The sequence below is a fragment of the Carcharhinus amblyrhynchos genome, chromosome 4 (assembly GCF_965287045.1).
Source record: "Carcharhinus amblyrhynchos chromosome 4, sCarAmb.v2.hapA, whole genome shotgun sequence".
NCBI classification, from domain to species: Eukaryota; Metazoa; Chordata; class Chondrichthyes; order Carcharhiniformes; family Carcharhinidae; genus Carcharhinus; species Carcharhinus amblyrhynchos.
The window spans coordinates 123,406,790-123,432,570 of NC_137327.1; the positions used below are offsets into that span (position 1 = coordinate 123,406,790).

Consider the following 25,781-nt stretch of genomic DNA (forward strand, 5'->3'; position numbering starts at 1 on the left):
CTTCAGTTTAATATTGTACATTATAACAGTGACTCTGCATTGGGGATCCTGAGGTGAAAAACACTATAGAAATGCATATCTGTCTTTTTTCCTTTTAAATGTCTCCAGTTGTAGTAGCTCAGACATGACAGGTGTTGATCAACCTTTTGAATGTTTCAAAGCTGCACAAGCCAGCCAGTACTGTATTTGAACAAATGATCTTTAACTGAGACACCTACATCCAGATCAGTCCTAGCCAAGAGTAATTATCTTGCCAGGACAACTTCAGTAAATCACGTAGAATGTGTCATTATCTCACTCCTGAGAAAATCATGTTCATTGTGTCCTCCATTTGCTCTTGTTTAAACCTTGATCCTGAAATACTTCTCCTGGATGATCCCTTAATTGAGTTTTTTGAAGAGGTGACAAATTTGATGAGGAAAGGGCTGTGGATGTAGTTATTATGGACTTTAGTAAGGTGTTTGACAAGGTCCCACGTGGCAGACTAGTACAAAAATTAAAATCACATGGGATTCAGGGTAGGCTGGCTAGATGGATAAAGAACTGGCTTGGTTATAGACGACAGAGAGTAACAGTCGAAATATATTTTTCAGAATAGAGATCTATAGCTAGTGATGTTCTGCAGGGATCAGTGTTGGGACCTCTGTTTGAAATATATACAAATGATCTGGAGGAAAATGGGGATAGTCTGGTTAGTAAGCTGGCAGATGACATGAAGATTGGCGAAGTTGCCGATAGTGCCGAGGATTATCAGAGGGTACAACAGGATATAGATAGATTGGAGACTTGGGCACAGAAATAGCAGATGGAGTTTAATCCAGACAAATACAAGGTGATGCATTTTGGAGGATCAAATTTAGTTATTAATTATACTGTAAATAGCAGAACCCTTAGGAATATTAACATACAGAGGGATCTGGGCGTACGGGTCCACAGTTTCCTCAAAATGGCAACCCAGGTGGCCAAGATGATTAAGAAGGCATATGGCATGCTTGCCTTCATCAGCCAAGGCAATGAGTACAGGAGTTGGGAAATCATGTTGCAGCTATATAAAACCTTCGTTAGGCCGCATTTGAAGTATTGCATGCAGTTCTGGTCACCACAGTATCAGAAGGACGTGGAAACTTTGGAGAGAGTGCAAAGGCATTGCCTAGTCTTGAGGATGTTGGCTATGAGGAGCAGTTGAATAAACTAGGATTGTTTTCATTGGAAAGAAGGAGGCTGAAGGGAAACCTGATAGAGGTCTACAAAACTGAGAGGCATTGACAAGGTGAATAGTTAGAAGCTTTTCCCAGGATAGAAGTGTTAGTTACAAGGGGGCACAGTTTAAAGTGAGAGGAAGAAAGTTTATGGAGATGTGCGGCGGGAAGCTATTGACGCAGAGTGGTGAATACCTGGAATGTGCTACCAGAGGATGTGGTGGAAGCAGGAACATTAGCAACATTTAAGAGGCATCTGGATGGGTACATGGCTAGGGAGGAAATAGAGGGATACGAACCAATAAGGGCAGAAGATTTTTTCAGTCAGGACATCATGATCAGCACGGGCTTGGAGGGCCAAAGGACCTGTTCCTGTGCTATACTTTTCTTTGTGAAGATTTGTCCTTATATTTCCAGATTCTCCATGAGCAGTAATGTTAATGCCCAGATTTGGTGATTGTGATGATGCTGTAACTGTAAAAACTCAACAACTTCCAGTATCCGCACATTTACAGTTAAGTAAGAAATTTAGAAGGTTCTATCAGTGATTCTTTGTTTCTCCAGGATGTGCTGCTGAGGGTCCCATAGATGAAAATCTTAGAAAATGTGTCCTTCCACTTGTAACATTGTTAGTGTCACTGTAAAAACCCTTGAAAATGTTAAAATCTGGTGAATGAGGTGGAGCTGGATTTTATTTGCATACTAATTCATAATTACAACTTAATCTAACTTTATATTTATGGGCTCAAATGTCTGCATAATGATGGAGTCAACATTTAATTACTTTTCTCAATTTTTATGTTACTTCAGCTTTTACTTTTAATCCTGTGTAGTATCCTATCCAATCTTTAATATACAGTCATGAAGGTGCGCTTTGTGCCAAATAATTATTTTAATCCATTGGCCAGAAACCTAAATTGAACTTTTTTTTAAATCAGACTTTTTCAAAACAGAGACTAAAGCGACAGCCCAAGCTGGCTCACCCCGGTTTGCATTACCATACATTCCACATTTCAATTCAGTCATGTGGAGCCAGTCAGTCCACAAAACCCAGCAAAGGCAATGACTTCAGGGGAGTGTGAAGGACTCTGCAATCCCTACCTCATTAGCGTGGCATCAATAGCAATCTGTGATATTTACTTGTTGGAGATGGGCCACTAAGTCTAATTGCTTGGATAATGGGACCCTGGCCAAGCTAGCTTCCAAACATGAGCTAATCAAGTCACTTTTCGAATGTATGGACAATGTCTTTTTTGAATCCCCTGGCAGTTGGTGAAGGAAGGTCACATGACAACAACCCTTTGTACTTTTTAAGCACATATTTCTCAGCAGAATTTGGGACGAGCAGGTTGAGGGGAAGACCTAAGTTGAGTCCCACTTGGTAAACTTTGGGCCTTGTTTGCTGACAGTGGCCTTCCAAGGATTTCATGTTGTGGACAGAAGTTTCTTAAGAGAATCCAAACCAGCACTGCTTCCTCCTGAACTCAACCAACTCAGTTGTTTGCAGCTTTAAATTAGAAGCGTCAAGACCATTAAATTCAGCCTATTGCCAGCAAACTGCAGACTGTATACTCATTTGCTCCTTTAAATGGGTGTGCGTGAGTTTGTGTTTGTGTGGGTGTGTTAAATGTGTTTCTTTACTTTACTTAGATCGGTTTAGTAGAATACAGCTAACCTCTTTCTTTGTTAAACTTAAGAAAGCCTAGCCAGTTGATTCTTTTCTGATTACAGCACATAAACAGTTATGTACTCACTATATTCTTTCCACACAAAAAAAACCTGTTGCACTTAAACAAGGAGAAAGAAAAAGGGGAGCCGTCCAACTCCTCAGCTGCTGTAACAGAAACTTAGGTACTGCACTCATGATCAATCCTCAGACGTGGTTGCACAGTGGTTGGCGCTGCTGCCTCTCAGCGTCAGGTTAGAGTCATTGAGGTTTACAGTATGGAAACAGGCCCTTGAGCCCAACTTATCCATGCTGCCTTTTCTCTTTTAAAGCGCCTAAGCTAACCCCAATTGCCCACATTTGGCCCATATCTCTCTATACCCAACATACCCATATAACTATCGAAATGCTTTTTAAAAGACAATATTGTACCCGCCTCTACCATTACCTCTGACAGTTTCTTCCATCCTCTGTGTGAAAAAATTGCCCCTCTGAACACTTTTGTATCTCTCCTCTCACCTAAAACCCATGCCCTCTAGTTTTAGACTCCCTTACCTTTGAGAACATAAGAACATAAGAAATAGGAGCAGGAGTAGGCCATCTAGCCCTTCGAGCCTGCCCCGCCATTCAATAAGATCATGGCTGATCTGTCGTGGCTCAGTTCCACTTTCCCGCCCTCTCCCCATAACCCTTAATCCCCTCTCTTATCAAGAACCCATCAACCCGCTTCTTAAAAATATTTAGCGAGGCAGCCTCCACCACTTCAACGGGCAGAGAATTCCAGAGATTCACCACCCTTTGAGTGAAGAAGTTCCTCCTCAACTCCGTTCTAAACCGCCTCCCCTTTATCTTGAGGCTGTGCCCCCTAGTCCTACTGTCTTTTTTGAGCGGGAAGAGTCTCTCCACCTCTATCCTATCCATCCCATTCATCATCTTATACGTCTCAATGAGATCTCCCCTCATTCTTCTAAACTCTAACGAGTACAAGCCTAGTTTATTCAGCCTCTCCTCATAGCTCAATCCCCTCAACTCCGGTATCAGCCTAGTAAACCTAGAAAAGATACTATTTTATAGACCTCTATAAGATCACCCCTCAGCCTCCTACGCTCCAGAGAAAAAAGTTCCAGTCTATCCAGCCTTTCCTCATAACTCAATCCATCAAGTCCTGATTACATCCTAGTAAATCTTTTCTGCACTCTTTCTAGTGTAATAATATCCTTTCTATAATCGAGTGACCAGAATTGCACACAGTATTCCACGTGTGGCCCTACCAATGTCTTGTACAACTTCAACAAGGCATTCCAACTCCTGTATTCAATGTTCTGACTGATGAAACCAAGCATGCCGAATGTCGTCTTCACCACTCTGTCCACCTGTGACTCCACTTTCAAGGAGCTATGAACATGTACCCCAGGTCTCTTTGTTCTGTAACTCTCCCCAGTGCCCTACCGTTAACTGCGTAAGTTCTGCCCTGGTTCAATCTACCAAAATGCATCACCTCACATTTGTCTAAATTAAACTCCATCTGCCATTCGTCAGCCCATTGACCCAATTGATCAAGATCCCATTTCAATTGGAGATAATTTTCTTCACTGTCCACTATGCCACCAATCTTAGTGTCTGGGTTTCTGGGTTTGATTCCCGGCTTGGGTTGATGCAGAGTTTGCACGTTCTTCCCGCGTCTGCATTCCTCCGGGCACTCTGGTTTTCTCCCAGTCAGAAAGATGTGCTGGTTAGGTGTATTGGCCATGCTAAATTCCCCCTCAGTGTGCTCGAACAGGTGCCGGAGTGAGGCGACTAGGGGATTTTCACAGTAACTTCATGTAAGCCTACTTGTGACATAATAAAAATAAGTAAAGCAAAAGAGAAATTAGAACCGCAGAGCCAAATCGAGCTCCAGAATTAATTTCATAACTCAATGCAAGCTTTCTTGTAACTGCAGTGCTGCAATACTATAATATTTACATTCAAAGCCAGTACCTTTCTAGAACAGTGAGATAACTTAGGACAGCTAAAAAGCCCTATCCATTGAGGAGTATAGATAGGTATTATGAGATAAAAATCCATCCAAAAGCTAGGAATTTCGAAATCCTAAAACTTGTTGTCAACCATTTTCAAATTGAATTTGAAGAATCGGAGTAGGGTATAGAGTTTGAAACAAACAGCCTAGCATTAGCAAAGATACAGCTGGAACAGCAGGGGAGCTAGAATTCCAAGAAAATTAATGAGAAAAAGAAGAGAAAAGAGAAGAAAGGAAGGGACAGAAATGGAGAAAGGAATAAAAGACACAGGGAAAAAGAAGGAAGAAAATTCCAAAAAGAGGAAAGGTAGAGGGACCAAGCTTTCCAGAGGAAGAAACAAGAGAGGGAGTTAGGAAAGACCCACTGAACTCAGTTATGACACCGCAAGTAAGGGAACCTGCCCCTAGCTCAGGACTGAGTGCTAACCTTTTGAAGTTGTCCCTGTTCGTACCAATGTTTGTTGAGGAATATTTGGAAGCATTTTTCATCTAATTTGCAAAGCTTGCAAAACATTGGCCAGTGAAAGGCTGGACCCTGCTGCTACAAAATAAAGTGGAAAAGTCCATGAGGTTTATTCCCTATTGATCAGTGTGAGTTCATCAACATTGAGTTGATCAGAAATATCCTGGGTGCACACAAGCTCGTACCAGAAGTGTCTCATCAAAAATTCCAAACTTCTATTGAGTTCTAAAGGGTTAAACAACTTGCTTTTAACTGGTGAGTACAGACACTATAAAGAATCTACCTTTGAAGCTTCAGTTGGATAATTCTCCTTGTAGAGTTCAAAAACTCACTTCCTCTTCCCATAAAAACTCACGTCGAGGAACAACGCATTTCAAGACCCAGGCAACAACTCTGGATGGTGATTATGAGCTTGTCCACAAGCCTTTGCCCCAAAGGAAACGTTTCCCTCATCACCCTTCAAAAACCTGAGAAGGATAGGGTGGCACAGTGGTTAACACTGCTGCCTCACAGCGCCAGAGACCAGGATTTGATTCCCAGCCTTGGGTCACTGTCTCTTTGAAGTTTGCATGTTCTCCTCGTATCTGCATGGGTTACATAAGAAATAGGAGCAGAAGTAGGCCATCTAGCCCTTCGAGCCTGCCCCGCCATTCAATAAGATCATGGCTGATCTGTCTTGGCTCAGTTCCACATTCCCGCCCTCTCCCTATAACCCTTAATCCCCTCGCTTATCAAAAACCTATCAACCTGCGTCTTAAAAATATCTAGCGAGGCAGCCTCCACCACTTCAACGAGCAGAGAATTCCAGAGATTCACCACCCTTTGAGTGAAGAAGTTGCTCCTCAACTCCGTTCTAACCCCCCCCCCCCTCCCTTTATCTTGAGGCTGTGCCCCCTAGTCCTACTGTCCTTTCTGAGCGGGAAGAGTCTCTCCACCTCTATCCTATCCATCCCATTCATCATCTTATATGTCTCAATGAGATCTCCCCTCATTCTTCTAAACTCTAACGAGTACAAGCCTAGTTTATTCAGCCTCTCCTCATAGTTCAACCCCCTCAACTCCGGTATCAGCCTAGTAAACCTCCTCTGCACTCCCTCCAAGGCCAAAATATCCTTGCGTAAGTGCGGTGACCAAAACTGCACACAGTACCCCAGCTGCGGCCTCACCAATGCCCTATACAGCTGCAGCAAGACCGCTCTACTTTTATATTCAATCCCCCTCACTATGAAGGTCAGCATCCCATTCGCCTTCCTGACCACCTGCTGCACCTGCAAGCTGGGTTTTTGCGACTCATGCACAAGGACCCCGAGGTCCCTCTGCACCGTCACCTGCTGCAGTTTTTGGCCACGTAAGTAATAGTTCTTCCTACCATTATTCCTACCAAAGTGGACCACCTCGCACTTGCCAACATTAAATTCCATTTGCCAGTTGCTGGCCCATTCGCCCAGCCTATCTAGATCCTTCTGCAGACTCTCCACACCCTCTGCGCAATTTGCCGTTCCACCAATCTTGGTGTCATCAGCAAATTTCGACACCATACACTCAGTTCCCTCCTCCAGATCATCTATATAAATGGTAAATAGCTGAGGCCCCAGCACCGACCCCTGGGGCACTCCACTAGTCACCAACCGCCAATCCGAATAGCACCCATTAACCCCCACTCTCTGCCTCCTATTTGACAACCAATCCTCTATCCATGCTAACACCCTACCCCCAACTCCATGCCCCCTTACCTTCTGCAATAACCTCTTGTGAGGCACCTTGTCAAACGCCTTCTGAAAATCAAGAAAGACCACATCCACCGGCTCTCCTCTATCCACCGCCCTAGACACATCCTCATAGAACTCCAATAAATTTGTCAGACACGACTTCCCCTTAACGAAACCGTGCTGCGTCTGCTCTATCAAGCAATTTCCCTCAAGATGCCTCGCAATTTCCTCCTTAATGACGGATTCTAACATTTTACCTACAACAGACGTTAAACTAACCAGCCTATAATTCCCCGCCTTTTGCCTGGCACCCTTCTTAAACAACGGCGTAACATTAGCCGTTTTCCAATCTTCCGGCACTTCCCCGGAATCCAGCGACGTTTGGAAAATAACCACCAAGGCATCCACTATCACCTCCGCCATTTCTTTCAGAACCCTCGGATGCATTCCATCCGGTCCTGGGGACTTGTCCACAATCAGTCCCTCCAGTCTGTCGAGCACCGCCTCTCTAGTAACAATAATGTCATTGAGACCCCCCAGTCCTACCACCTTTCCATCGCTAACACCCGGCAAATTATTCACGTCCTCCTCCGTGAAGACTGAAACAAAAACGTTATTCAAGACCTCAGCCATTTCCCCATCCCCTACCACTAAGTCCCCCCTCTCATCCTCTAAGGGTCCAACGTTCACCCTAGCCAGCCTCTTCCTTTTTATATATTTATAAAAACTCTTGCTATCCTTTTTTATATTAAGCGCTAGCCCAGCTTCGTAGTTTCTCCCACCCTTCTTTATCAACTTCTTTGTCAATCTTTGTTGACATTTAAACCTCTCCCAATCCTCTTCTCGCCCACTACTCTTAGCTACTCTAAATGCCTCCGCTTTTAATTTAATACTTTCCTTCACCTCCTTCGTTATCCACGGCTTATTGCCTCTCCTCCTACGGTCCTTTTTGACCATCGGAATAAATTTCTGCTGAGCACCAAGAAAGATCATCTTAAAGATCCTCCACTGCTCCTCCGCAGACCTACCTTCCAACGCACTCCCCCAGTCAACATTCACCAATTCTTCTCTCATCCTACCATACTCCCCTCTGTTCAAACAAAGGACACGTGTCCGGGAACCTACTTTTTCCTCCTCCATCTGCACCAGAAACTCCTCCATACAATGATCACTCTCCCCAAGAGGATCCTTCACCACAAGGTCCCTAATTCTACCCGCCTCATTACATAACACCAGATCCAAGATAGCTCGCTCCCTCGTCGGCTCCAACACACACTGTTCAAGGAAACTATCCCGGCAGCACTCCAAGAACTCCTCCTCGAGCCCACCACGTCCAACATGGGTCGACCAATTAATATGTAGATTGAAATCCCCCATAATTATCGCCGTTCCATTTTCCTCTGGCTATTTTGGCTTCCTCCCACAGTTTGAAAGTGAGGCGCATCGGCCCCCCCGACTGGGACAAAGGGCTGGGATTTCTCTTGTTTGCCACTAAAGAAGCACACCATGACTCCACTGGCTTTAGCCTTTTTGAATAATTTTACAGACAGAAGTTGTCAATTACCACGGAGAGATTTATACAGCAAAGGTAAGAATCTTCCATATCCATATTCTAGGAGTAGCTCTTGAGCCTGTGCGGTGGCTCAGCAACACTTTAAAACCTCCCAGACAGTTTTGAATAGCCAGATGAACATGCCAAGGCCAAGTTACTACCAAGACAGGATAAACTGCTCTAATAGCTGGGTTTAGTGATCCATAGAGGGAGATAAAGAGAACTAGCGAGGTTAATTGACACTTCAGACAATAGGAAAAGGTTATGTCATGTCAATATTTTGAAGCAGTATCAGAGGCACAGGAGAGCGAAAAGGACTGTAAAGACAGATTAGAGGGAGGCCTGAATGATCCAGTTAGTTAACACTGAAATGATAGGGAAAGTAGACACCCTGCCCTTATTTAAACGCAGAACAGAGAAGAGACCTGACAGTACTGCTCACAGTGTTTAAAAATACCTGTGGGGACAAACCAGAATGCACAACCCTGGGCCTACTGGATGTAGATGAAAGAGAGATCCTCCCCATAAAGCCAAATTCCTATTGCTTATGTCTGGAGAAACTGAGCCAGGATACAGGACGAAATTCAGTACATGCTGGAGCATAACGTGATTGAGCCCAGCCAAAGCAGCTGGAGTTCTCCAGTTGTGTTTTGCCCAAGCCTCAGTGGCTCAACCTGGCTCTGCATTGATTACAGAAAATTTAATCAGTGATGAGAGCTGACTACCATCCAGTTCCCCACCTGGAAAACCATATCGGTAGAGTAGGAAGTACCACTAATATACCAAAAAAAAGAGCTGTTATCAGGATACTGGCAGGTTTTTTTTAACCATCTGAGCTAAGGAGCTCTTTACTTTCATCACGTCAGAGCTATGTGATGTCATTCGGACTAAGAAATGGCCCTGTCACCTTCCAAAAGCTGATGAAGTAGGCTTACCCAACTGTGCAGTGTACCTGGATCTGCTAGTACAGTGTGACATCTGATTGGATCACTCAGACTAGTTAGAAGCCTTCTTCAAAAAGTTACAGTCAGCAGATTTGGTAGTTAACCTCTCAGAACGCATTCACCAAAGCTCAGGTAACCTACATAGAGCATGTTGTGGGTCGAGGTCAGGTGTTACCCAGAGCATGCATTGATGGATTTCCCCAATCCCACAACATGGTAAGTAGTGCAGTTTCTGGGGATATATGAGTTCTAACACAAGTTCATCCTAAACTTTAGCATTACAGCCCTAGAACATAAGAACATAAGAAATAGGAGCAGGAGTAGGCCATCTAGCACTTCGAGCCTACCTCGCCATTCAATAAGATCATGGCTGATCTGAAGTGGATCAGTTCCACTTTCCCGCTTTCTCCACATAACCCTTAATTTCCCTGTCTATCAGAAACCTATCTACCCGTGACTTAAATATATTTAGCGAGGTAGCCTCCACCACTTCAAGGGGCAGAGAATTCCAGAGATTCACCACCCTTTGAGTGAAGAAGTTCCTCCTCAACTCCAATCTAAATGCCCCCCCCCCCCTATTTTGAGGCTGTGCCCTCTAGTTCTGCTGTCCTTTCTAAGTGGGAAGAATCTCTCTACCTCTACCCTATCTATCCCCTTCATTATCTTATGTGTCTCTATAAGATCCCCCCTCAGGCTTCTAAACTCTAACAAGTACAGACCCAGTCTATTCAGTCTCTCTTCATAGGCTAACCACCTCATGTCCGGTATCAGCCTAGTGAACTTTCTCTGCACTCCCTCCAAGGTCAATATATCCTTCTGGAAGTGCGGCAACCAAAACTGCACACAGTACTCCAGCTGCGGCCTCACCAGTGCCCTGTACAGTTGCAGCAAGACCTCCCTGATTTTATGTTCTATCTCCCTCGCTATAAAGGCCAACATTCCATTTGCCTTCTTGTTCACCTGCTGCACCTGCAGACTGGGTTTTTGTGATTCGTGCACAAGGACCCCCCTCCATCTCCATCCCCGTCCCTCTGCACTGTAGCACGCTGCAACTTTTCGCCTTTTAAATAATAATCCCTCCTACTATTATTTCTGCCAAAGTGGATAACCTCACACTTGCTAACATTGTACTCCATCTGCCAGGTCCTCGTCCACTCGCTCAGCCTATCCAGATCTCCATGCAGACTTTCCACACCCTCCACATAATTTGCTTTTCCACTCATCTTCATGTCATCAGCAAATTTTGACACCCTACACTCAGCCCCCTCCTCCAGATCATCTGTGTAAATGGTAAACAGTTGAGGCCCCAGCACTGATCTCTGCGGCACTCCACTGGTCACCAACTGCCAACCAGAATAGCACCCATTGATTCCAACTCTCTGCTTCCTATTAGACAACCAATCCTCTATCCACGCTAACACCTTACCCCCAACTCTGTGCACCCTAACCTACTGATATACTTGTTCCCAAAAAGGGCAGAGGTAGTGTGGCCACAGAGGTGCCAAACAGATTTCAAGAGGCTGAAAGAGATCTTAATGAAGAAACTGGTGCTGAAAGCTCCAAAATTTAACAAGCCATTTAAAACGACCATCATGACTAGTAAACTCAGAGTAGGTGATGTTCTGTCCACTGTGATAGATCAGGCATTGAAAGACCAGTTCGGTAATTCTCCTTAATTTTAAACAGCCACCAAAAGAGGTACTGTGGAGAAGGGAACTGGGACAATTGCTGACTCTCAAATACATTTGAAGCATATGTGCAAAAAGTACAGGGAAACCTGAGATGATACAGACCACAAGCTGTTAACATTTGTGGAGAAATTCTAAACCTAAAATTCCAGGCTCTTTTGACAGATAGTGACTCAGATAAACCCATCTGAGTCACGAATGTTCTTTAGGGAAGGTAATCTACCATCCTTTCCTGGTCTGGCCTACATGTGACTCCAGACCTACAGTAATGCAGGTGGACTCAAATTCCCTCTGTTAGTTAAGGATGGGTAATAAATGCTGGCCCACATCCAGTAAAAATGAATTTTAAAACAACTACTTAAATATTGAATATTTTATAACTCTCACTATCTGCAGAAGCCTTCACCCTAAATCTATCAAGAGTAGACTCACTGTAGCAACTAGAGCTTCAGATCTGAGCAAGGGAACAAGCCTTAACTCTTACAAATGGAACACCATTTACATCCTGGTACAAGTGCAAAAGAAATTCAAGTCTGTATATCTGTCTCCCTATCTCACATCAGTTATCTTAGTTTTGTCATGCTTGCAAGTTTCTTGGTTGCTGGTTTTCATTTATTTAAAGCTGTTACTGCTTTGTTTTACAAGCACCTGCTAAACTTTCCAGCATTAAGGAAATTCTAATTTTAATTTTTTTAATATTACTATTTCAGTTTGCATATAATGTAAGTTAGTTGTCTAATCAAGCACTTTCTTGGCTAAGGAAATGCTTTAACCAGAGCAATACGTGACTGTACTTTGAACCCTGTATTTTCCACACAAGCCATGCCTGTATCTTTGAGACAACCAATTAATTTTTAAAATATGGGCAAACGCATTTTTGCACAGAATTCCTGATGGTTTAATTGTTGAGCGTAAGGCAAGTAAGCCTGTTTTGAATAGTTGTCTCTTAGCAGTTTTTCTCTTTGTGTATGAATGGTGCTGCATCTATTAATCTGAAATGCCATCATCGTGACTAATTCCCCCCCCACTCCCACCACACAATTGAGTGACGTGCTTAGGCCAATCGAGTTACTGAGTTCAGAACATATGGAAAACTGGAGTCCAGGCCAGGTCGTGAGGATGGATTTTCTAATTTGTTGAACATTTGTGAAGATGCTGGGGTGTTTTTTAAAACAATGTGGTGGCTATTTTTATGGTGCTAATCCACGAATCACCGCAGACTCAATTAACAGGAAGAGGCCAGTCCTTGCCAACTCTTCACAAGAGCTATCCAATTAGTTCAATGACCCTGCTCTTTCCCCAGACCCCTGCAACATTTTTAAAATGAACACTTTTCAACCAGTTGCACAACATGGTGGAATTTGAATTTGCAGCATCTGAGTTGTTTGTTCAATATCTCATTGACATTTCATCATAACCATTTGCCAGACAACCCATATATTTAGGTCACTTATTTTCAGTGAGAAATTGACATAATCCCAGAATATTCTTCAAATGTGCATTTTAATATTCCAGGACCCTCCTATGGCATAAAAGTGAAATTGAATTTAGCCCCGTAAACCAACAACCATGACTGTGGGCATTTTTGCAGTGTGCTAGTGACCTCTCAGCTCATTGGGATGGAAGAACAAGGTTCTAATCCATTACACCAAACTCCAGTGGGTTTTTTTTCCAAAGATTAATTGATTATTTAAAAATAAATCCAAATGTCAAGTTTTGAATTTAGTGTCTGTTAGTAAGGACGTGAAATGTCTGCAAGTTGTACAGCAGGGCTTTCTAAACTGGGGGTCAGGACTCCCGGTGGGGTCACAAGATGAAATTTAGGGGCACAAGTTTTGAGGCAGTTTGGAACTGATTTCTGAGAGCTGCAAGGTCCCTTTGAATGCACGAAAGGGTCATTTTTTTTTTGTTAGGCATGGCCAAACGGACTGCTTTCGGAGGACTGATTGCTGCACAAAAAACTGGTGAAGGAATTATGGAGAAATCCTGCTGTTTCACCAATATTCCACCTGCTCAACAATTGAAGCCTCATCACTACTCTTTCGCCACCCTCTCCCCACCCCCAACAACTCCCTCATTTCCATCAACAACTGCTAAAGCCTCCCTCCCCCACCACACCACTCAACAACACATATCTGTGGAATTTTCAGTCTGGGGGTCACACAAGAAGATTGAGAAAAGGTTTGGGAAGCTCTGTTGTGCAGCATGCTGATTTGGTTGAGTGATCAACCAAATGTTTGAACCAATTACAAACTATTGCCTGCACTCAATTTTTGTGGGCTTAAGTTGCTTTTTAGAACTGTCTTTCCTTTTACTAAGATGTTGAAGCAGATAGTAGCAGTAGTGCTGCCTCAAACCAGAACTTTGAGCACAGATTTACCATTTCCTTCTCCACCTCCTCCCTGGTCATTGTCTACATTTTCAAAACCTAATTGCCAGATCTTATTACAAGCTGACTTATCATATCTCTTGAATGCCAAACTGTTTGATTTTCCAGACCTCCATATCCTACAAACACATCCTGACCCCCTCTCTCCACGGATGCCAAGTGTCAAATCTTGAACCATCCCTACTCACCAGCCTTGACCACTCTTTCATCTGCCTGTTTCTGTACAGTCTATCCTGTCTGGTACCCATTCCTAATGTTGCCTACCATCTTGTTTGTTACTGGTACCCATTCCTAATGTTAGCTACCATCTTGTTCGTTACCTTGTACATTACAAAAGCTAAGATTAAAAATTTGGCATAGCAATAAAATAATCTGTGCCAGAGCCAGTGAAGTTGAGAGACTCGCACAGAAAAGAAAGGAAAGAATTGCTTCAATTGTGAGAAGACTTGGCGACAATCAAATAAATACCATAAAGGATTGGCAAGCATGTAGGGAGGTGAAAACTAAGTCTGATAAGTATTGGAAGAATAAATGCTAATGTTATGATTTGTTTATTTTTGTCTGAGGAATTTCATTGGAAAAAAGCTAGTTTTGTCAAATAAACCATGTGATTTAACAACGAATTAATCATCCTTCGCAGTATTACCACAATACTTACATGATATATACACTGCCAAAGGCCTAGAATATCAACACTTCTCCAACTCAGTGCCATTTCCATTAAGCATGTTTCTGACTTTTTGTTGAAAATAACTAAGAATAATCTAAACTTTATCAACATGCTATACTTCTTTTAAGATTTACTATCTAAATTAGGAATTGTAATTCTTTTCTTAGGTGTATTCCCGAGCAAATGAGAAAGAACCTTGTGGCTGGTGGCTGGCAAAAGTTAGAATGATGAAGGGTGAAGTAAGAAACTTGTTACGCTTATATTCAAGCTTCAATTTAATATTAATTTCATTGATATTTTAATGCTAATTATGTTCTGGTTTGATTTTAATATTTAGTAAGATTTAAAATTGTATATAATACTTGAAGGCAGTTTTTTTTTATTCTGATGATGCCACACTAAGCTTGCAAACATGCATGTTTTAACTTACATTAATTGCTGTTCCTCAATATTTCGAAACTTTGTTTTCATCCTACATGTTATTTTCTTTGGACTCATGGATTTAAATCTTATGCCACAAACCTACAAGTTTGGTGAATTGGAGTGAGAGTGCACAAATGATACTGATAGCGCCTTTGCACTTCTTTCATCAAACTTCTAAATGGCCATATTTTCCCATGCAATGCAGATGCAGGTAGTGCAAATGGCTGTGTGGACAAGCAGGCTAGTTACTTGGTATCTAGTTGCAGTAACCATTTCATGAGCATTGAGTTAATTGCATACTGTTTGCTCTGTTTTCTAACTGTAAATTTGTTGAGTTGTGACTTGGATCTAATGTTTGCACATTTCTGGTTTGGCGTTTGCATTGATTGGTTTAGAAATGATTTGTCCACAATGTGTCTAGAAATGGGTTTCCTAGAAATAAATGGGGGCAACTATTGGTTATGTTGGGGAGTAAGGTATGTTCCCTCTAATGAATTTGTATCAGGTCAGTTAGAACTTGATGTGGTACCAGTTTAATGTCACACATTGTCCCATTGACTTATCCCAAGCATAACCTAGGTATTATGATCTGTATTGAGCGGTAGGACGTTTCCCATTCCTATATGCAGCACTTTAGTTGAATCTTCTGTTGTGATTCTGATTAATTCTGTTTATGGTATGTTAGGTCAAAGTAAACAAAAAATTGAAGAAATGCATTTTTAAAAAGAAAAAAAATTATTCAGTTTTATGTTATAGAATACGCTGTCTGTGATGCCACTTTCAATGAAATAGTCACAGTAGAACGACTACGACCTATTAATCCTAATAAGCCTGCAACAAAAAGCACATTCCACAAAGTAAAACTTGATGTTCCAGATGACCTGAGGCGTGCGTAAGTAAAATTTTAAACTGTTACAAAATACTTTTCAGAATTTGATGACTACAATATTGAATCTAGACTGTTGTGCTTGATAAACCTGAATGTATTTTGTAGTCTTGACTCACATTCAGCGTTTCCAATTGTGTATTTCAATTATTTCTAGATGTGCCAACGAATCTGCACATAAGGATTTTAAAAAGGCTATTGGCGCTTATTGTGTGTACTTTGATTCAGAAAGTAATCAACTAGTTGTTTTGGTATGTGTGGGATTTTCTTTCTTGCTGCTTTTATCATGGTTTCATTTTTGAGCTACAGTGCATCAAATTGACCCTAATGCCACATTTCTTTTGTAAAATTTCAGTCCACCAATGAAATGACAGCAAAGCGAGCAAGCATGTTAAGTGACATGCATTTCAGAAGTATCCGGACAAAGTTGACTCTGATGCTGAGGAATGAGGAAGCTAGCAAGCAATTGGAAGTAAGTTCGAATGGTGCATCTTTTTAATATGTCCCTTTCTCCCTTAATATGTCTAACTTGGAGATGTTATGAACTATATATATAACATACATATCAAATCTATATTTCTAAATACGTATTTGCATAAGAAATAGTTAAAATGATTTTAGTTTCATTTAGGTTGTGAGTCTTGATGCTGGGGAGTCTGGATAAACTCCCGTCGAGGAGGTCAGCTCTTTTGGGTTTGTTTGTGTAATTTACACTTTTAATGAGGTTACAATCGCTGAAGCTAAAATGGTCGGTTAAAAGGGATTCAAGGTTAAAACTTTACTGTTTTCTAGTGATACAGACACTGAGAAAAGACAGAAAAAAAGAGGCTTCAGTGTGCATTAGAGAGATGACAAGAATTTTAAAGTTATCAGATAAGAAAGACTATGTGGCATTTGGAGACAGTAGTTGTTGGAGTAGTCAGTTGTAGGACTCAGTAAAGCGTTCAGTTTAGCAGAGATGCTATTGGAAGAATGAGTTTAGGGAACTCATTTATTTGCTCTGCAGTTGAAGAAGCAGTTTTTAGAGTGTTTTGGGAAGAAATGCTCACGTGGGAGGGAAGAGCATCGAGTGAATCATCTGGAAGTAAACGTTTGCAACTATAACCGTCCCAAGCAAGAAGTCTTTGTGTCAAGCCAGTGGTAACTCTTCACTAGTTTATTTGTCTGCAAAGATATGGCTGGGCTGAAGGAATAGTGTGAATTTGAAGCATCTTCTTGTGTTTGTATTCAGATGTCTCCAAATTTTTTGTCCGGTGTAATATGGTTTATTTTTCTTGTTTTGATCATTTATTCTTTGTATTAAAAGTTCATCAGACTCCTGTGAATTTGTTCAGTTACTTTCCTCCATGTTTTCTTAAAAAAAATGTTAGGCCAGGGTTTCACTCTGGGAGCTGACTTGTCCAGTACTAACATCAGGGATTGTAACTGAGGGAAAAGTCCCAAGTGAAAGCTTGTTATGAAAGATTGGCAGACAGGAAACCAAGAGGTGCATAGTGAAAAATCGCTGCCTTCCTTCTTGTAATTATGTTGTGGATGCATTCCACTCCCTCAAAGCCTGACAAATTATCGTTGGTGAATTTACAAACTGACTTTCAGCAAATAGCATCTTGTTGATGGCAGTGAACAGGCCCCTATTGCTGGGCTACACATTGAACCTTTTGAATATCCAAAGTATGTGGATGATAAATGCACCTGGAGCTGAGATAAAATGACTAGCGAGATGAGATTTTAATTGCATTATAAATCATTTCACTGACAGCCCATTGAAATCAACAATTGTGTCCTAAGACTATTTTCTGTTAGTAATAAAAGTAAATAGGCACATTCAACTCGCATAGTCCTTGTAAAGGCAGGAACTTAAAACAGAGAACGCTACTTTCCTTTCATGTGTTGGAGTTCAAAATGCCTATGTGGCCTTGAAATATTGTCGCCTTTTTTGAAAAGGTACGTTTAAATGCTTTCTAGTGGCAGAATCTGTTCCTATGTCCGAAATTTTTAATTTATTTATTAGTGTCACAAGTAGGCTTACATTAGCACTGCAATAAAGTTACTGTGAAAATCTCCTAGTCACCATGCACTCTGGGTACATTGATGGAGAATTTAGCATGGCCAATGCACCTAACCAGCTTGTCTTTCGGATTGTGAAGGAAACCAGAGCATTCAGAGGAAAACCATGCAGACACGGGACAATGTCAGACTCTACACAGTTACCTGGGTCACTGGCTCTCTGAGGCAGCAACCACTGTGCTGCCCTATTGCGGCGTGTTGCAGTTTTGCCAGTCTCGCTCTTTCCCCAATATTTTATGAAGTTACTGACACATTGTTTGGGTGTAATCTCAATGGTCCTGGTAGCACTGCAGCACCTCACTGAAGTGGCATCACTTTTCGTATATGCAGTTCAACAATGATGATCAGTTTTGTCTGATCATGGGAGCATCACCTCCGACCCTGACTGTGTACCTGTCCAGTTTCCGCCAGGAATCTTTGAAAATTCTTTGCAAGTGGGATTCTACCACCATCTCAGTTGAGATCAGCACGGTGTATGCCAAGAATTGTACTCCAGTGCATCGACTGCACAGAAAAGAACTGCCTAAGAACCCTGGCTTTAGACCTTTAGAACCCTGGCTTTAGACCTTTAGAACCCTGGCTTTAGACCTTTAGAACTTGCTTAGTGTGTCACACCTACTTTGTGTTTTGGTTTGTTGATGCCACCCTTAATATGTAAAATAATATATCCTCTGACTCAACTTGAGAAAAGCCATTGGAATCTGCTGGGATTTTACATTTATATATTTTTTATTAGTGTCACAGGTAGGCTTATGTTAATACTGCAATGAAGTTACTGCGAAAATCTAGTGAAAAACAGACTTGGTATAAGCTTTGGCTAATTAACTTCTATCGCCACACTCTGGCATCAATTTGGGTACACTAAGGGAGAATTTACCATAGCCAATGTACAAAGAACAAAGAAAATTACAGCACAGGAACAGGCCCTTTGGCCCTTCAAGTCTGCACTGACCATGCTGCCTGACTGAACAGAAATCCCAACCCTTCCGGGGAAATGTACCTAACCTGCACATCTTTGGACTGTGGGAGGAAACGGGAGCTCCCAGAGAAAATCCACACAGACACAGGGAGAAGATGCAAATTCCACACTGTCAGTCACCTGAGGCTGGAAACAAACCTGGGTCCCTGGTGTTGTGAGGCGCAGTGCTAACCACAATGCCAACGTGCCGCTCTATGTTTTAGGTCTAAAATGTTTCACTGGAAAGTTGCCTTTTTCAGTAATTGATCAGGACAGGAGTGATTGTGGTGAGATATTTGTAGAAAATGAGGTGGTTACCACAGAATTGTTGTATGCAGATGATTATAAAATTGTTAGTTAAGGGACTCAAAAGTTATCGGGAGTAGATAGAACAGATCAACCATGATCTTATTGAATGGTGGAGCAGACTCAAGAGGCTAAATGGCCTACTCCTGTTCCTATTTTGTATGTGGTGCTGAACTGAATTATTGATTGGTTAAATTTAATATACGACTATACTTTGTACAAATGTATTGAGGAATTTTGACAGCCTGTTTTGACTTTTAATCTGAGCAAAAACAGGCTTGGTAGAAGCTTTGGCTAATTAACATCTATTTTTTAATCCTTGGTTTATTAAAACAATGTTTGCTGTGGCTGAATGAGATAATATTTTAATTTTACTTTGAAACTGTTGTGCTGACAAATTTGAAGGAAACCTTGCACACTCATAATCTTGGGGTTTAAATACTGTGCAAGGATTTTTTCTGATCAAATGGTTCAGAGCTGGAATGAACCTATCATCTAATGGGGAACAAAGGTTTCAGTGCCGCTTTCTAACATTGGGATTGAGCTGTTAAGTAATTAACTAAGGTTTCTAAACTCCATTAATAAGATGGTCTGCAAACCTGTTGCTGATAGGCCCAGCCCAAAGCCACTGTTGGATAGTTGGAAATGTCTGCCGAATCAAACAATGTTGACACTGACATTTGTCCCCTCACCCTTGCAGATGAAAAATGTACAAGAAGGAATTTTCTCTGCCCAGGCCAGTAGTCAGATACTAATCTGACAGAGAGCTTATAAGTAAACATATCCATCAAAAGAGCATTGACCATAGGAAATACTACGCAATACATTATAATCATAGGATACAATGAATCTTCTACCTTAAACTACGGCTGAACACTTTGTCACATAAACAACCATGGCCAATACATAAACTCATTAATACATGAACCTGATTATTCATCTATTATTAGAGGAACAGGCAAGTGTGCTGATGCAAACAAATGTATTTCCACCTTTGCATGCTGGAATTGAGGCTTATTCTGGCAGACCATGTGCTTCTCGCCACAGGTGTATTTGCATGTAGTGATGCCCTTTTATGTAATCCTTCCAGTAGCAATCCTACCTGTGCAACATGTTCATCCAACTGGAGCTGCAGATTACTTTGTGAATAGTGGAAGGGTCAGCAGTAGTACTTCCAGTATTAAAAAGAGAAATATCCTGCTCACTGTTTGTGTGGGGGGCTATTGTCCTGTGGAACATCAAAAGAAATATGACTAGGTCACTTGACATCATTAGTTTTACTGCTTTTCCTCTGAAGTATCCTCTTTAGTTAGGAATCTCCTCCTGGATGGACTGATCTTACACTAGGACAGGACAAGCTATGACCTAGCTATAACTGTTGACACCCTAGCTATGACCCTAACACTACATTCTGCACCCTCTTGTTTCCTACTCTTTAAACGGTGTGTTTTGTCTGTTTAGAGTGCAAGAACCAATACTTTTCACTGTAAATACATGTGACAATAATAAATCAAATCAGTTGTGTCTCTGTAAGGTGAAAAAAAATTTGATTCTTTTACTTTTATTTTGCCCTAATATGTTTTCATGGATAGTAGACTGCAGCAGTCAGAGCAATGTAGAATAATAATGGATTTTAGCTCGACCTAGAATCAGTAAGACTTCAGTTAGCTATTCGGCCAGATCACAATGATTGTCAAGTAACCACAGAGCTTTCTTGTGATCATATCTGCCCTACCCAGTGCTTCTCTCCCACCTTAGCATACCTAGTGCTGGTGTTACACTGCACTCAGTTTTAAGATAGATAGACTGATGATTGTGTCCTCTTTAAACCTCTAGAACAGGCCCTTCACTGGCATCTTCCAAGCATGTTTAACATGTGGAGTTACTACCTCATTAATTCTGCAAGTATTTCTGTGTTGTTGACTTATTAGGTTGCAAAGATTCAGATGGCTCTGTATCTGGTGCCTGAGACAGTACTGGTGGTTACTTGTGAGATGTGGGTGCTGCTGGCAAAATCAGCATTTTATTGCCTGTCCTTAATTTACCTTGCAAAGGTCTTGCTGCAACTGTACAGGGTACTGGTGAGGCTGCAGCTGGAGTACTGTGTGCAGTTTTGGTCGCCGCACTTGCGCAAGGATATCTTGGCCTTGGAGGGAGTGCAGAGAGGTTCACTAGGCTGATACTGGAGATGAGGGAGTTGGACTTTGAAGAGAGACTGAATAGACTGGGTCTGTACTCGTTGGAGTTTAGAAGGATGAGGGGGGATCTTTATAGAGACATATAAGATAATGAAAGGGATGGATAGGGTAGAGGTGGAGAGATTCTTCCTGCTTAGAAAGGACAGCAGGGCTAGAGGGCAAGCCTCAAGATAAGGGGGGGACAGTTTAGATCGGAGTTGAGGAGGAACTTCTTCACTCAAAGGGTGGTGAATCTCTGGAATTCTCTGCCCATTGAAGTGGTGGAGGCTACCTCGCTAAATGTATTTAAGTCACGGGTAGATAGGTTTTTGACAGACAAGGGAATTAAGGGTTATGGGGAGAAAGCGGGAAAGTGGAACTGATCCATTTCAGATCAGCCATGATCTTATTGAATGGCGGGGCAGGTTCGAAGGCCTAGATGGCCTACTCCTGCTCCTATTTCTTATGTTCTTAGTGGTAGTGGTGAATACTCTTAGGTCTTGTGTTGTGGAGGCAAAGGTAGACAGTTCCTGGAATTTGATCCTGAAAAAGTGAAGGACCGCAAATATGTGTTTGATACCAAATATTAACCATATTTAAAGAAGCTTTTTTCCAATTTACAGCAATCAACTTGACAACTCAAAAAATGCACACCTGATGTTCAGCCAACATGTTCTACAGCATTTCAATTAAAATGAGTTTTGATAGCAGTCATTTATGTAAAAACAAGGTCTCACCGGCTCTTCTGCGCCATCATCACTTCCATCGATGCTGTTGTTCATTGATAAATTTCTTTCATTCCATTTTCAAGTTTTCAAGTCAGGTTGTGTGACTTGCAGGGGTATTTGCAGCTATGTTCCTGTTTGTTAGCTTTGTTATTCTCGGCAGTAGAAATTAAAAATTTAAAGGATACTGTCAAAGAATTGTTGGCAAGTTGCTGTAATCTATCTTGTAAATGGTACAGAATGCAGACAGAATGTGCTAATGCTGGAGAAACTGAATGTTTAATCTGTTGATGTGGTGCCAGTCAAACGGGTTGTTGAGCTCCTTGAGGGTTGGAGTTGTTCTCATCCAGGCAAAGAACAAAGAAAATTACAGCACAGGAACAAGGCCTTTGGCCCTCCAAGCCTGCACTGACCATGCTGCCCGACTGAACTAAAACCCCGTACCCTTCCAGGGACCATATCCCTCTATTCCCATCTGTTTCATGTGTTTGTCCAGACGCCCCTTAAAAGTTACTATCGTATCTGCTTCCACTACCTCCCTCAGTATCCACCATTCTCTGTGTACAAAAACTTGCCTCATACATCTCCTTTAAACCTTGCCCCTCACGCCTTAAACTTACGCCCCTAGTAATTGACTCTTCCATTCTAGGAAAAACCTTCTGACTATCCACTGTGTCCATGCCACTCACAATCTTGTAGATTTCAATCAGGCCTCCCCCTCGACCTCTGTCTTTCACATTGAGAATATACCAAGTTTCTCCAACCTTTCCTCATAGCTAATGCCCGCCATACCAGGCAACATCGTGGTAAATCTTTTCTGTAACCTCTCCAAAGCCTCCACATCCTTCTGGTAGTGTGGTGACCAGAATTGAACGCTATATTCCAAGTCCAGCTTAACTAAGATTCTATAAAGTTGCAACATGACTTGTCAATTTTTAAACTCCGTGCTCCGGCTGATGAAGGCAAACATGCTGTATGTCTTCTTGACTACTTTCCCCATCTGCATTGCCACTTTCAGTGACTTGTGTAGCTGTACACCCAGATCCCTCTGCCTATCAATACTCTGGAGAGTTTTGCCATTTAATATATATTTCCCACCTGTATTAGACCTTCCAAAATACATTACCTCACATTTGTCTGGATTAAACGCCATCTGCCATCTCTTTGCCCAAGTCTCCAACCGATCTATATCCTGTTGTATTCTCTGATGGTCCTCATCGCTATCCACAAATCTACCAATCTTTGTGTTGTCCGCAAACTTACTAATCAAACAAGTTACATTTTCTTCCAATACAGCAATTCACCACTGATCCCTGAGGAATGCCACTTGTCACAACCCTCCAAGTTGAGAGTATTTCATCACAATCGTGACTTGTGTGTTGTAAATGATGGTGCAAGTCAGGAGATGAGGTACTCATCACATAATTACCAGCTGTTGACCTCTTGTAGGCTGAAATCTTACCACTTTCAAGCCAGCGGGATATTCCCTTTAGCTGTCCAAACCTGAATGTTTTCCAGGTCTTGATGCATGTGGGACTATTTCATTACCTGAGGAGTTACGTATGGAATTGAAGACTATGGCACTTTCAGTAAATATCCCTGCTTTATGGAGGAAGGGTATAGATGAAGCAGCTGAAGCTGGCTGGGCCAAGGACATTAGGCAAGGAGCTCCTGCAGTAATATCCAGGTTCTGAGATAATTGGCCTCCAACAACTACAACCATCTTCCTTTGTGATCAGTTTAATTCCAGCCAGTGGAGAGTTTTCTTATATCCCACTGAGTTCGGTTTTACTGGGGCTACTTGATGCCACAGTCCATCAGATGCTGCCTCAATGTCAAGGGCAGTCATTCTCACCTCATTTTTTGAGTTGAACTCTTTTGTCCATGTTTGGACAAAGCTGTAATAAAATCTGGAATTGCCTGAGCCTGCTGGAACTCAAACTGAACTTTGAGCAGGTTATTGGTGAGTGATAACTTCTATAACTTCTCTGAAGTTTCAGAGCCGATTGATGGGGTAATAATTGACCGAATTGGATTTGTTCTGCTTTTGTGGACAGGAACTATGGGGCAATTTTCTACTTTGTGTAGTGAATGGCAGTGTTACACTGAAACAGCTGAGCTTGCAATTAGTTCTGGAGTTAGTAGTCTGCAGCTCTGTGCCTGGGATGTGGTGGGAACCTGTAGCCTGTCCAACATTCAGTGCACTCAGCTCTTGTTTATCGCTATCTTCCAGTGTAGTGCCCTAGAATCATCTGGCAGTTCTTGGAAGGAATCGCAAGATTAAAGTTATTTGCTGTATTGTATGAAAGTCCAAAGTATTACTTTGTGTGTATCAACTGCATGGCAGTTCATATCCACAGAGAAGCTATTGTGTCTTCAGCTCTATCTAGCATCGAGCATAGGAGAAGCAATAATGTGAGATGGAAGTTACCTAGCCAAACCATTGATGTATAGTCCCATTGCGAATTTGGAAACCCTACTCACACTCTTCAGGCTAATCAAGAATTTGGATTCCAAGTCTGCTGAAGTCCATATTTAAGTTGCCAGTCCCATTCATGATCTTGCTTGCCTGCTGACTTGATGACTCGTTTCTTTTTCCTTTGTTATTGCTTTTCCCATGGTACCTCGGCCCCTGCTATTTCCCATGTACACTGACAGCACCCATCTCCATATCGTCATCACTTCTGTCGACAGCTCTGCTGTTGCTAAATTGTCAGACTGCTTACCCAATATCCAGCACTGGAAGAGCAGAAATTTCCCCCATTTGAATATTGGAAAGACTGATTCCACTCGGAGTTCTGTTCCTTAACTGCTAATTATCGAAAATGAGATTACACTAATTTCTTTACAACCTTGCTATCGTATTAACCCCGAGATGAGCTTCCAACCAAATTCATGACATTCCCACCTCATGGAAAATCGGTGTTGAGTGTATAACTGACAGCTCATCTTGTATCTCCCATTTTACACCATTGCTGAAGCTGGAATTTCTGGTTGTTGAACTGCAACATGTTTTGATTGATCAAAAACTTGTCGTCTGGAAATAGTTGGACATTAGCAGCAAAGCCTCTTTACCACGATGGTAAAGAGTTTGGTGCACAGAGCAGTGATGCATTTAAGCGGAAGCTAGACCATTACATCGGGAAGAAAGGAGAAGTAGCATATATGTTGGGAGAAAGTCATGTGGACCGTAAATACCGCATAGGCCACGTGGTGTCTTTCTGGTGCGTTTTCAGCAGTTGAAAGGAGACATAAATGTGAATCATATAAATTCGGTAATCTACTGTTAAAGCAGTCTGATTCTGTGACTCTGTGTATCATTATGTCATGTCTTCGGCTTTTTCTCCACATTCCTATTTTCCCTTGCTACATTTCCTTTCAGATGAATCTAGTTTGCTTTATTTCTGATGTACTGATGCTCTCTCCTTTCTATTATTGTTATGCTGCATCTGCCTTGCTACTGAACGACAACTTGATTTTTTTCTTTCACCTTTTCAGATTTCTATCTCTCAAATTCCTGCGTCTCGGCTAATCTGCATTCCTTTTCCTTACCTTCCCTCTCCTCAACTACAATGATTTTAAACTATTAGGAAACATGCTGTTCTGGGACTGATGCTGAGACAAAGATTGCTGGAAGTGAGAAGGAGGAAACTCATTAACATCCCTCTTTTAGACAAAGACAAAAAATCTAGTAGCAACACTAAAAGTAGATTGAAGATGTCACAGAAAAACTTAGTATTCAATGAAAGGAGAAATGAGTGACGAAAGAAATGCACTTTGTGAAGTTAGCTTTGAGTTGTTTTTTTCTTTGCAACCTGTAGATGGAGTGGATTCAAAACCCAAGGGTGGGATTCACCGTGCAACCCACCGCATGTTTCACAGCAGCAGGAGACAGCCTGCCAGTGGCTGGCGACAGGAGTTACTGGTCCTGCCGTTGTC

At 41.9% G+C, this 25,781-nt stretch overlaps 1 protein-coding gene across 4 annotated transcripts in view; it reads left to right on the top strand.

Moving 5' to 3' along the window:
- The window catches only part of fmr1 (fragile X messenger ribonucleoprotein 1), an 87,030-nt gene that overhangs the window by 39,765 nt on the left and 21,484 nt on the right, over positions 1-25,781 (top strand). For all 4 annotated transcript variants that reach the window (XM_080187807.1, XM_080187808.1, XM_080187811.1 and 1 more), the window contains exons 4-7: positions 14,468-14,539; positions 15,467-15,615; positions 15,767-15,860; positions 15,965-16,081. In XM_080187807.1, coding sequence (XP_080043933.1) covers positions 14,468-14,539; positions 15,467-15,615; positions 15,767-15,860; positions 15,965-16,081 — 432 coding nt within the window. The remainder of the gene's footprint in view (positions 1-14,467; positions 14,540-15,466; positions 15,616-15,766; positions 15,861-15,964; positions 16,082-25,781) is intronic.